The following is a 13,333-nucleotide window of genomic DNA, read 5'->3' on the forward strand; positions in this document are numbered from 1 at the left end:
ACCCCTCCCCGTTTCCATCACACACCCCCATCTCCGTCACAGTCTCCATCCCCTATACCCCTCCCCGTCTCTGTCACCCGCTTCCTCCCATATACCCCTTCCCGGTCTCCATCACCCCATCCTTCCCCTACACCCCTCCCCATCTCTGCAATGCCCTCCTTTCAAACACCACTCCTCATCTGCGTGACCCCCTCCCTCCCTCCCCTACACCCCTCCCCATCTCCATCACCCCCTCCCTCCCCTACACCCCTCCCCACATCTGTGACCCCTCCGTCCCCTGCACCCCTCCCCATCTCTGCGATGCCCTCCTTTCAAACACCACTCCTCATCTGCGTGACCCCCTCCCTCCCTCCCTACATCCCTCCCCATCTCCATCATCCCCTCCCTCCCCTACACCCCTCCCCATCACCCCCTCCCTCCCCATCTCCATCACCCCCTCCCTCCCCTACATACCTCCCCACGTCCGTGACCCCGCCCCACGTCCGTGACCCCTCCCCACTTCCGTGACCCCCCCATGACTCCAGTGGCATTGACCGGGGAGGGGGTGATCCGTACCCCGGCAGCGGAAGCGGAAGGCCCCGGGGTAGGCGGAGTGGGGGCTCTGGAAGTGGACGAGGACCTGGCGGCTCTGGGTACGGATGCTCTGCCCCTCCGACATCAGTGCCTCGTTTGCCAGGAGGAGCGGCCCATCATCCTGCAGCCCCTCCACCGTCAGTAGCTCCCCCGCCAGCAGGTTCAGCACCTCCACCTGGGGGGGGGAGACAGGTGAGACCAGCAAGGAGGGGAGAGGAGGGGCTAGAGTGTGGGGGAGGGAGAGGAGGTGGTAGGGAGAGGGAGAGGAGGGAGCAAATGTGAGGTGGGAGGCATAAGGTGAACGATGGAGGGGGGGAGTGGTGAAAAGGGGGTGAGGAGTTGAGGGAGGGAGTGGGGGTTGGGTTGGGAGGGAGGATGGAGTGGGGACAGAGAGGGGGGTGTTATGGAGAGGAGGGAGAGGGAGTAAGAAGTGATGGGGACAGAGAGTGGGGGTGGGAGTGGGGGTCAGCGGGGGATGATGGTGGGAGGAGAATTGCAAGATGGGTGGGGGAAGGTCAGTGAGATTGGGGGGTTGTTATGTGGGGGTGGGGTCATTGTTGACCAATTCAATGTGGAGGTGGTGAGATGAGGGTGGGAGTGGTGGGGTGGGGATGGTGAGGTGGTGAGATGGGGGTGAGGTGGGGGTGCTGAGATGGGGGGTGAGGTGAGGTGGTGAGATGGGGGGTGAGGTGGTGAGATGGGGGGTGAGGTGGGGGTGCTGAGATGGGGGGTGAGGTGGGGGTGGTGAGATGGGGATGAGGTGGGAGTGGTGAGATGGGGGGGTGAGGTGGGGATGGTGAGATGGGTGAGGTGGGGGTGGTGAGATGGGGGGGTGAGGTGGGGGTGGTGAGATGGGGGGGTGAGGTGGGGATGGTGAGATGGGGGTGAGGTGGGGGTGGTGAGATGGGGTGAAGTGATGAGGTGGGGGTGGGGGTGTTTCTGACCTCCAGCTCGACCCCGTAGCCGGTGTAGACAGAGATGACGTAGGAACAGTCGAGGCCACTGTACAACGGGGAGCCCGAGTACTCGAGGGACTCAATCATCCCCTCAGCCTCCATCACGTTCATGTTACACAACACTACGGGGGGTCGGGGGAGAGGGACGGGGAGGGAGCAGGAGATGAGGAGGATGGAGAGAGGGGGAGAGTGACGGTGTGGGGAGAGATGGAGGAGAGGGATGAGGAGGGTGGGGAGAGAGAGTAGGGGTGAGGAGGGTGGGGAGAGGGGGAGAGGGACGAGGAGGGTGGGGGGAGGGGGATGGGGGGCAGTGGGAAAAGGGGGAAAAGGTTAACAAAGAAACCAAAAAACTCCCAAACTGCCTCTCAGTCAGAACTTTCCACCCCCCAACACCCACCCACACCCCCACACCCCCACCATATCTACCTCCTTATCTTGGTCCTTATCCTGGTCCTTATCCTGCTCAATCCCCGTCCCTCCTCTCCTATCCTTCACTCCTCCCCTCCCTCCCTCTTCTCCCCCAACATGTTCCTCATCCCTCCCACCTCAGCCTCTCCCCTCTCCTTACATTCCCCATTCCTCCCTCCTCAATTTTCTCCTCCCACTCACTCTGCTGCCTCCTCCTCCTGGTCCCTCATCTTCTCCTCAGTACTCTTCCTCTGTCTCATTCCTCCTCTGTTCCCCTCCATCACCATTACACCCTCATCCTCTCTCCTCCCCCGATTACCTGGAGTCTGCACCGTGGTAACAGTCGTGGTGGTGATGAGGGTGGTGGTCGTCTCCTCCTCCCCTCCTGTGGGGGGCGCTGACGGCCCCTGGCCCCAGGCTGGGGGGGTGAAGCTGAGCGGGGTCAGCGGGTTGGTGGGGGTTGCACTGCCTGGCTGCCTCGGGGTCTCTCCGGTTCCTGCAAGAGGCACAGGGTCAGCGCTGGCCTGTGCCCTGGGGGCAAAAGAAGATCCTGCACAGTGGTACTGAGGACAACAGGACACCAACAAGACGATGGTTGCGGGGGAGAGGGAGAATGGACAAGCAGGGAAGAGGAGGAGGGAGGGGAAAGGAGATTTCAGGGGCTGAGGAGGGGAGAAAATGGGAGAGGTGGGCAGATTAGAAAAGTGAGGGGCCATTGAAAGTGCAGCGAGGATTGAGGTAGATGTGAGGAGTGAAGAAAGAGGGGAGGGGAATGGGGAAGAGGGAGATGCAAGGGGAGAGGAGGAGGAGAATGATGATGATCCAAAGAAGGGCAAGGGGTTTGCACTGAAGGCGGAGGTGGGTGAGGTTTCAGAAGTTCCAGGCTCCAACCAGCTCCATCCCCCCTCCACCTCTTCCCTTAATCCCTCCCACTTCCCTTTCCTGACCCCTCCTCTCTCACCTCCCTCCCTCCCAATTTCGTCCCCCCTCCACCTCCTCTCCCTTGTGTCCCCACACCGAACCAGTCCCCCAACATCCTAGAAACACCTGTCAACAGCTTCTGGTCATCCTCAAAATGCTTCGTGAGCAGAGAATTGTGGATGAGCTGCCCCAGGGACTCCGAAACTTCCTCAGTCCTCGCTGTCACCTCGTCCACTAAGGGCAGGTCCACATAGGTGACGTTCCAGGTCCCCAGAGATCTCGGGAGGAAGAGAGAGTTTGCCAAAAGCCCTGAGAATAGAGAGAGAGAGAGAGAGAGAGAGGGATTGAGAGACACCGGTCAGTGTACAGATCTCCCCCTGAGAGAGAGGGACTGAGAGACACCGGTCAGTGTACAGATCTCCCCCTGAGAGAGATGGACTGAGAGACACTGGTCAGTGTACATATCTCCCCCTGAGAGAGAGGGACTGAGAGACACCGGTCAGTGTACAGATCTCCCCCTGAGAAAGTGGGACTATGAGACACTGGTCAGTACAGATCTCCCCCTGACAGATGGGACTGAGACACACTGGTCAGTGTACAGATCTCCCCCCGAGAGGGACTGAGAGACACCGGTCAGTGTACAGATCTCCCCCTGAGAAAGTGGGACTATGAGACACTGGTCAGTACAGATCTCCCCCTGACAGATGGGACTGAGACACACTGGTCAGTGTACAGATCTCCCCCCGAGAGGGACTGAGAGACACCGGTCAGTGTACAGATCTCCCCCTGAGAGAGAGGGACTGAGAGACACCGGTCAGTGTACAGATCTCCCCCTGAGAGAGAGGGACTGAGAGACACCGGTCAGTGTACAGATCTCCCCCTGAGAGAGAGGGACTGAGAGACACCGGTCAGTGTACAGATCTCCCCCTGAGAGAGAGGGACTGAGAGACACCGGTCAGTGTACAGATCTCCCCCTGAGAGAGAGGGACTGAGAGACACCGGTCAGTGTACAGATCTCCCCTGAGAGAGAGGGACTGAGAGACACCAGTCAGTGTACAGATCTTCCCCTGAGAGAGAGGGACTGAGAGACACCGGTCAGTGTACAGATCTCCCCCTGAGAGAGAGGGACTGAGAGACACCGGTCAGTGTACAGATCTCCCCCTGAGAGCGAGGGACTGAGAGACACTGGTCAGTGTACAGATCTCCCCCTGAGAGAGAGGGACTGAGAGACACCGGTCAGTGTACAGAACTCCCCCCAAGAGAGAGGGACTGAGAGACACTGGTCAGTGTACAGATCTCCCCCTGAGAGAGAGGGACTGAGAGACACCGGTCAGTGTACAGAACTCCCCCCAAGAGAGAGGGATTGAGAGACACCGGTCAGTGTACAGATCTCCCCCTGAGAGAGAGGGACTGAGAGACACCGGTCAGTGTACAGATCTCCCCCTGAGAGAGAGGGACTGAGAGACACCGGTCAGTGTACAGATCTGTCCATGTGAGAGAGAGACTGAGAGACACCGGTCAGTGTACAGATCTGTCCCTGAGAGAGAGGGACTGAGAGACACCGGTCAGTGTACAGATCTCCCCTGAGAGAGAGGGACTGAGAGACACAGGTCAGTGTATAAATCTGCCCCGAGAGAGACTGAGAGACACCGGTCAGTGTACAGATAGTAAATACAGGAATAGTGAGTTATAAAGACTGGACTAGTGTCACAGGCACAAGAATAGTGAGTCATTGATAATGGAGATCCTGGGGATGTTGATGGATAGGTAAGGACAAGAGAATGGGGTTAAGACGTAATCCAGAATGGGGAATGGAAAAGAGAGAACAGGAGGGAAGAAATTACTGGGTTGAAGAAACGTACGTCAGATTGGTGGCTACTCAGACGGAATATGAGGTGTTGCTCCTCTAGCCTGATTGTGGCAGTAGAGGAGACTGTGAACAACATGTCGGAATGGGAAGTAGAGTTAAAATGGGTGACCACTGGTCAGTGTAAAGGCCGGATCAGTGTAAGGGCTGGGTCAGTGTAAGGAGCTGGCCAATGGGTGACCACTGGAAAAACCTGTCTTTTGTAGCAGACTGAACCAAGGTGATCAACAAAGCACCTTTACTAGGAAGAACAGTGAGGTAGTGTTAATGAGTCCATGGACCCTCCAGAAATCTGTTGGTGGAGGGAAAGAAGCTCTTCCTGAATCATTGAGTGTGTGTCTTCAGGCCCCTGTACCTCTGCCCTAATGGTAACAATTAGACGAGGGCACGTCTCAGATGGTAAGGGCATTGGAGCCTCTGTACCAGGCAGTGGTACAACTTGTCAGAATGCTCTCCACCGTACAAATGTACAGGTTTGCTAGTCTTTGCTGAGAACTCTGAGCAGGGGCAGGTCACAGGAAAAGGCAGTAGCCAGTGAGAATCTTTGGTAATCAGGATGACCAGGGGCACAGTAAAGGCAGGGGAAGGAAATTCCAATTAAACTACCGACATTTCAGGCCGAGGCGTTTCAGCAGGACTGGAAAGAAAGGTGGGGTGAGGGAGAGGGAAGTACAGGCTGGCAGGTGTTAGGTGAGAGGGGAAGGCAGGCAAGTCTCACCTATCACTCCCCCCCTCACTCAGTCTCACCTGTCACCTGCCAGCTCGAAACATTGACTGTTTAATCCCCTCCATAGATGCTGCTTGGCCTGGTGAGTTCGTCCGGGGGATGCGGGTGTGTCACTCAAGATTTCCAGCATCTGCAGAATCTCTTGCATTAACTTCACTGATCAGGTACAACAAATTGAGCAGATGAACTCAGAGTTTGGATTAGTCCTGAGGACTGGGATGTTATTGCCAGAATAGAAACACGGCAATCTATTGGCTAGCATAACATGATTATAGCGCCGACGACAGTATGCAATTCCACCAAGGAATTTGTGTTTTCTGCTTGTGTGGGTTTCCTCCCACGTCCCAAAGACGTACGGGTTAGTATGTTAATTGGTCCCATGGGTGTAATTAGGCGGGGTGGGCTTGTTGGGTCGAAGGTCCTGTTACTGTGCTATGTCACAAAATAAAATGGAAGGCAAGAACTGGTGGTTCAATATTCCAGGGTACGGATGCTCCAGGTGAATGAGAAGGGGGTGTTGCCTTTTTGACAAAGGAGCATGTAATGGCAGGACATAGTGATGGCATTCTTGGGGGATTTGAGAGAGAGAAAGAGTTGTGGACATGGCTCAGCACGTCAAGGAAACCAGCCTCAGCCCCTCCATAGACTGTCTACACCTCCCACTGCAAATAACATAATCAAGGACCCTACCCACCCCCAACACTCTGTCCTCTCCTCCCTCCCGTCGGACAGAAGATGCAAAGTAACACACACAAAATGCCGGAGGAACTCAGCAGGCCAGCAAGCATGGGTCTCGGCCCAAAGCATTGACTGTGTACTCTTTTCGATAGATGCTGCCTGGCCTGCTGGGTTCCTCCAGCGTTTTGTGTGAGTTACTTTGATTTCCAGCATCAGCAGATTTTCTCTCGTTTATTAGAAGATACAAAAGCATGAAAGCACGTACCACCAGGGTCAAGAACAGTTTCTGTCCCATTGTTATCAGACTCTTACATTGATCTCTTGTCTGATGAATGAACTCCGGACCCTCATCATCTACCTTGCTCCGACTTTGCACTGTTTCCTTTCCCTGCGCTACACTCTATTCTGTTTTCTGTTGTTGTTTTCGCTTGTTCTGCTTCAATGCAATGCACAGTGTGTGAGACAAGTTTTTCGCTGTACCTCCGTACATGTGACAGTAACAGACCAACTCCAATAGTCAGCGGGAACTTGTGCTCTCTTCCTGCCACTGCCATACAGGAGCCTCAGGACTCACACCACCAGGTTCAAGAACCGTTACTAGCCCTCAACGTCAGGCTCCTGAACAAAGGAGGATAAATATACTCAACTTCTCTTGCCCTATCCATTGAGATATTCCCACAACCAATGATCTCTTACCTTGTTATTTCATGTTCTCCCTATTTATTGCCATTTGCATTTGCACAGTTTGTTGTCTTCTGCACTCTGGTTGATCTTTCACTGATCCTGTTGTAGTTAATATGCTATAGATTTGCTGTGAATGCCCGCAGGAAAATGAATATCAAGGTTGTATATGGCAACATATATGTACTTTGATAATAAATTTAAAGAAGTCACTGATAGTTGTAATCCCCTTATGAGGGAGAGGGAGTGGTATATCAAACAATTGGGTGAATAGTTAGTTGTTGTTGTGCTGCAGATCGTGGTCTTTCCTGCGGGGGGGCCTCTGCTACTCCTTGCTTGGTTGGTGAAGGGCGCTGATGCTTTTTGCTGTAGTAAGTGGGGGAGAGGGAGAGCTTTGCTGCTGCTCATGTGTGGGAGCTTGGGGGGGGCTTTGGGGTTCTAACATTTTTACTGTCACTCATTCTTCTGTTTCCCTGTTTGTCTGTGAGGAAGAAGAATGTCGGGTTGTATATCGTACACATTCTCTGATATGAAGTGGAACTACTGAGCTGTTGAATAATAGGACTGAATTAGTGGAAGATTTACATTCCCTGGTATTGTCTGGGCCACACAGAGTGTTAAACGCCTGAACAGAGTGGAATCTGTGGAATGTCCTGGAAAGTTCCCTAGGTCCATATATAAAGGGGCCCTACAGGGGAGGGTGCAATACCGAATGAACCAGGGAACACTTCAGCTCTGGTGACCATCGTCCTGTTAATTTTAATTTAGTGATGGAAAAGGACAAGGCGGCCCATGGTTTGGAATGCTAAACTAGAGCAAGGCTGATTTTGGGAGAATTGGGCAGGATCTACCAGAGGTCGGTTGGGTGAGCCGGTTTCAGATGAATGGATGGCAAACGGGAGGCTTGAAGAGCGTGGTATCAGGAGTTCAAAGACTGCATGTTCCTGTTAGGGTAAGGTTAACTTGGCAAGTGTACAGGACAAGAGATGTTGAGGCTCTGGTCAAGAAAAATGAAGCATACATTGAGTCTAGGCCTCTCAAAGTCCAACCCAAGTCCCCATCGTGAGAGGTGGAAATGAGTGAGACCAGCCAACAGGGCTCTGGTGAAGATGTACGGGCCAATCCCCTGTAGCGTGGATGCAATGGGTTACAGAAACATTGACAAACTCCAACCATACCATCGACTTTGGACAATGGAGATGGGAGGTCAACAATGGCCTACTCTCCACTGGGACCCAAGGGCCCAAGAAGACGACATTGGGTCTAGGAGGTGGGCATAAAGTGAATCTCTTTATAACTGTAGAAAGAATAAGACTATTCTTAAGTGGAAAATCAGGAGGGCAAAGAGAGTATGAGATGGATCTGGCAAGTAAGGTCAAGGAAAATTCTGAGAGGTTCTACAGGTATATTAAGAATAAAAGGGTAGAGCAGGGCCACCTATGTCTGGATCCACAGGAGTTGTGTGGAAATGTTAACAAATTTTTCTCCTTAGTCTTTATCAAGGAGCTTATCATGGTTGCTCAGGAGATAAAGAAGACAAGTGGAGATATTTTGGAGGATATTCATGTTATAAGGGAGAAGGTATTTGCAAACTGACAACACATCAAGGAGGATACATCCTGAGGGCCTGGCTGTGTGCACCTTCAGACTGTGTGGGAAGCTTGAGAAGAAATAGTGGAGGCCCTCGTGGAGATATTTGCCTCATCAATAGCCCCGATGAAGTTCCAAAGACTGGAATGTTGTTTCGGAGGGAGGGAACGTTGTTGTTTCATTGTAGCAAGGACAAGCCAGGGAGTTGCAGGCCAGGTCAGCCTGTCATCAGTGGCTGGGATGTTTCTGGACGGATTCTGAGGCACAGGATCTACCAGTATATAGACAGACAGTCTGACAGGAGGAGTGAGCATGGTTTTGTGTGTGAAGTCATGTTTGACAAATCTTTTAGAGTGTTTTGAAGTATCTGTAAAGGATTATGAGGATAGGGCAGTGGATATTGTCTATTAGGACTTTGACGTGGTCCTGCATGGGAGGCTGGTCTGGAAGGTTAGATCCCATGGAATCGGGGAAGGGATGGTTAAGTGGGTTCAGATTGGCTCAGAGGGTGCGGGCTGAAAGTAGTTTCTTGGAATGGCTAGTGATTAGTGTTGTGCCACAAGGGTTGGTGTTGAGACCCTGGTTATCTGTTGTTTTTAGAAATTATTTGGATGAAAATGCACAAAGCCTGAAAAGCAGGTGGGTATAAGAAACACAAAGTTGATAGATGACACAAAATACATCTGGATGACCGAGTTTGCAGATGATACAAACGTAGGTGGAGGAGCGAGTGGTGTTGAGGAAGCCGAGAGGCTACAGAAGGACTTAGACAGATTAGGAGAATGAACAGAGAAATGGCAGATGGAATACAGGAAGTGTGTGGTCGTGTGCTTCGTATACTGTGATTGATTTATTTACTTTTCTTCTTCTATATTACATATTGCATTGAACTGCTGCTGCTAAGTTAACAAATTTCATAACACATGCCAGTGATAATAAACCTGATTCTGACTCTGAAATAAAAGCATAGAGTATTTTCTAAATGAAGAGAATCTTTTTAAAAACTGATACACAAAGGGACTTGGGAGTCCTTGTGCAGGATTCTCTAAAGGTTAATTTGCAGGTTGAGTCTGTGGTGAGGAAGGCAAATACAATGTTAGCATTCATTTCAAGAGGACTTGGAGTATAAAAGCAAGAATGTATTGTTAAGGCTTTATAAAGCCCTGATGAGGCCTTGTTGTGAACAATTTTAAGCCCCTTATTTAAGAAAGGATATGCTGACATTGGAGAAGGTCAAACGGAGTTTCACAAAAATGATTCAGGATTGAAAGGCTTGTCATACCAGGAGGCTTGATGACTCTGGGCTGTACTCTCTGGAATTCAGAAGAATGAGGGAAGGTCTCATTGAAACCTATTGAATGGTGAAAGACCTCAATAGGGTGGATGTGGAGAGGATGTTTCCTATGGTGGGAAAGTATAAGAACAGGGGATCCAGCTTTAGAATCGATGGATGTCCACCTAGGATGGAGATGAGGAGGAATTTCTTCAGCCAGAGTGGTGAATCTGTGGAATTCTTTGCCACAGGCAGCTGTGGAGGCCAAATCATTGGGTATACATAAACCAGAGTTTGGTAGATTCTTGACTAGTCAGGGCACAAACGGTTACAGGGAGGAGGCAAGAGACTAGGGCTGAGAGTGAAATGGATCAGCCATGATGAAATGACAGAGCAGGCTCGATGGGCCGAATGGCCTAATTCTGCTCCTTTATCTTATGGTCTTTTGCGAATTAGGAGGTGGTCTTTTGAAAATCAATACAGAGAAGTGTGAGGTGATGCATTCAAGAAAGCATAGGACTTGCACTATGAATAGTGGGGGCATGAGGGAGTGTTATGGAACAGAGGGATCTGGGAGTACAAGTGGAGATGGTTAAAAAAAGATGTTTAGCACACTAGCCTTCATCAGTCAGGGCACGGAGTACGGGAATCAGGTCACGTGTTACAGTTGTACAAGTTGTTGGTCAGACCGTACTTGGAGTATTGTGTTCAGTTCTGGTCACTCACCTTGCTATGTTAGAGATAGGTTTAAACTGGAAAGAGTACCGAGGAGATTTATGAGGACGTTGCTAGGATTACAGGGAGGTTGGCCACGCTAAGACTTTATACCCTGGAATGCAGGAGAATGAGAAATGACCACATAAAAATGTTAAAAATTATTTATTTATTGAGATAAAGTGTGGAATAGGCTCTGAGCTGCTGCCACCCAGCAACCCCAGTAAACCTGCAAACCAGTACGTCTTTGGAGTGTGCGAGGAAACGAGCGCCTGAAAGAAACCCACAGGTCACAGGGAGAATGTGCAAATTCCTCACGGACACTGAACCCCGGGTCACTGGCACAGAGCGTTGTGCTAAGAGGCTTGGATAAGGTGGATGGTGACAGTCTTTTCCCCAGGGTAGCAGAGTCAAAATTAGATGGCATAGGTTTAGGATGAGAGAAGAGAGGTTCATAACAGAATTGAAGGGCAGTTTTTCCCACACAGAGGGTCTATGAAATGAGTTGCCAGAGGAAAAGGATGAGTCAGGTATAATAGAATCATTTAAGAGGCGCTTGGACAGGTACATGACTGAGAGACACTGGTCAGTGTACAGATCTCCCCTGAGAGAGAGGGACTGAGAGACACCAGGCAGTGTACAGATCTCCCCCTGAGAGACACTGGTCAGTATACAGATCTCCCCCTGAGAGACACCGGTCAGTGTACAGAACTCCCCCTGAGAGAGAGAGACTGAGGGAAGAGAAAGAGGGAGACTGAGGGACAAGAGAAAGAGAGACTGAGGGACACTGGTCAGCGTACATGTCTCCCCTCAGGAGAGAGGGACTCTGGTCTGTGTACAGATCTCGCCCTGAGAGAGAGGGACTGAGAGACACTGGTCAAATATACAGATCTTCCCCTGAGAGCGGGACTGGGGGACAAGAGAGGGACTGAGAGATTAGAGAGAGAAGGGGACTGAAAGACAAGAGAGAGAATGGGACAAAGGGATGAGAGAGCGAGTGACTGAGGGACACTGGTCAGTGTACAGATCTCCCCCTGAGAGAGAGGGAGTGAGAGACACCGGTCAGTGTACAGATCTCCCCTGAGAGAGAGGGACTGAGAGACACCGGTCAGTGTACAGATCTCCCCTGAGAGAGAGGGACTGAGAGACACCGGTCAGTGTACAGATCTCCCCTGAGAGAGAGGGACTGAGAGACACCGGTCAGTGTACAGATCTGTCCATGTGAGAGAGAGACTGAGAGACACCGGTCAGTGTACAGATCTCCCTGTGAGAGAGGGACTGAGAGACACCGGTCAGTGTACAGATCTCCCCTGAGAGAGAGGGACTGAGAGACACCGGTCAGTGTACAGATCTCCAACTAAGAGAACGGGACTGATAGACAATGTAGAAATCTCCTCACTTTCCTTCCATTCCTCCATCCAAACTCTCCCGTTCTGCTGTTACCTCTGCCTGCCTCTCAACTATTTCCCTCCCTCCTCCCTCAATCCCCTCATCTCCCTCATTTCTCACACATCCCTCACATTTGCTCTCCTTCCCCCTCTCACAGCCCTCCTTCCCCTACATTACTTTCCCTGCACCCTGCCTTCTGACTCACACTCTCCCCCACATCTCCTTCTCCTCTCCCTCCTACCAATGTCCCTCTCCCTCCATCCTTGCTCTCCCTTATCTCCATTTTTCATTCATCTTTACCCTCTCTCTCCCATATCTCCATATGCCCCCTTCTTCATCTCCCTTCCCTTTCCCTCTCTCCCCCACTATTGCTCGCATCTCTCTCCCCTTTCTCCCTCTCTGCCCCCTCCCCTCTATCTCACCACTTCCCCCTCCCATCCCCTCCCCGAATCAAAGTTCAAAGTAAATGTATTATCGCGTACAGAAATGTCACCATATACAACCCTGAGATTCATTTTCTTTCGGGCATTCTCAATAAATCCAATAATCATAATAGAATCAATGAGAGACCGCATCAAGAGGGCGGACAACCGGTGTGCGAAAGACAACAAACTGCAAATACAGAAATAATATATAAACAATAAACATTGAGAACATGAGATGAGTCCTTAAAGTGAGTCCATACGTTGTGGGAGCAGGTCAGTGGTGGAGTGAGTGAAGAAGTTATCCCCTCTGGTTCAGGAGTCTGATGGTTGAGGGGTAATAACTGTTCCCGAACCCGGTGGTGTGGGTCCCGAGGCTCCTGGACCTCCTTCCCGATGGCAGCAGCGAGGAGAGAGCACGTCCTGGGTGGTGGGGGTCCCTGATGGTGGATGCTGCTTTCCTGCGACAGCGCTCCGTGCAGATGTGCTGAATGGCGAGGAAGGCTTTACCCGTAATGGTGGATGAATATATCACCCGCTCTCCCTCCCTCCTTACCTGCCACGCAGAAAAGCGCCGCTCCCGCCATCTCCGCAACCCGTCTCGGTGGAGGGTTTGGCGGGCGGGCGGGCGGGCGGGGGAGGGGGGGATGGCCGGTGGCTGCTCTGGCGGCGCTGCCGAGGGCCGGGACCTGGGACCCGGCTGCCCGTTGCGTCGCTCCCGCTCCCGCTTCCGCCCCACGTCCGTCCGCAGCTTCAGCACCCGACTGGCCGGACAGCTCCCGCACACGTGACGGAAAGGCCCGGCGTCCCCATTGGAGATGGGGCACGTTCGTCAGCCGCGTAAGCCAATCACAGTCTCGCTCTGCAGCCGGCGCAGTGGGCACGTCCCCTCAGAGGAAGGGGGAGGGGTATCCCGGAGATGAGGGGGGAGGAGGTAACAGAGGGGGTCTGGTGTAGTGAGGGAAGCGGGGGGTCGGGGAGATGAGGGGGGAGGAGGTAACAGAGGGGGTCTGGTGTAGTGAGGGAAGCGGGGGGGGGGTCGGGGAGAGAGGGTATCCCGGAGATGAGGGGGGAGGAGGTAACAGAGGGGGTCTGGTGTAGTGAGGGAAGCGGGGGGTTGGGGAGAGAGGGTAT

At 52.3% G+C, this 13,333-nt stretch overlaps 1 protein-coding gene across 2 annotated transcripts in view; it reads right to left on the reverse strand.

The window, feature by feature from the left end:
• sez6l2 (seizure related 6 homolog (mouse)-like 2) overlaps positions 1 to 13,051 on the reverse strand; it is a 37,449-nt gene extending 24,398 nt beyond the window's left edge. The window contains exons 1-5 of one of the 2 annotated variants that reach the window (XM_063063028.1): positions 12,756 to 13,051; positions 2,985 to 3,167; positions 2,257 to 2,433; positions 1,518 to 1,651; positions 556 to 748 (exon numbers count right to left, since the gene is read on the reverse strand). In XM_063063028.1, coding sequence (XP_062919098.1) covers positions 556 to 748; positions 1,518 to 1,651; positions 2,257 to 2,433; positions 2,985 to 3,167; positions 12,756 to 12,786 — 718 coding nt within the window. In that variant the 5' untranslated portion in view covers positions 12,787 to 13,051. The remainder of the gene's footprint in view (positions 1 to 555; positions 749 to 1,517; positions 1,652 to 2,256; positions 2,434 to 2,984; positions 3,168 to 12,755) is intronic. The other variant, XM_063063027.1, reaches the window with a different exon arrangement.
• Between the last annotated feature and the right edge of the window lie 282 nt (positions 13,052 to 13,333).

The sequence above is a fragment of the Mobula hypostoma genome, chromosome 11 (assembly GCF_963921235.1).
Source record: "Mobula hypostoma chromosome 11, sMobHyp1.1, whole genome shotgun sequence".
In the NCBI taxonomy this organism is placed as follows: domain Eukaryota; kingdom Metazoa; phylum Chordata; class Chondrichthyes; order Myliobatiformes; family Myliobatidae; genus Mobula; species Mobula hypostoma.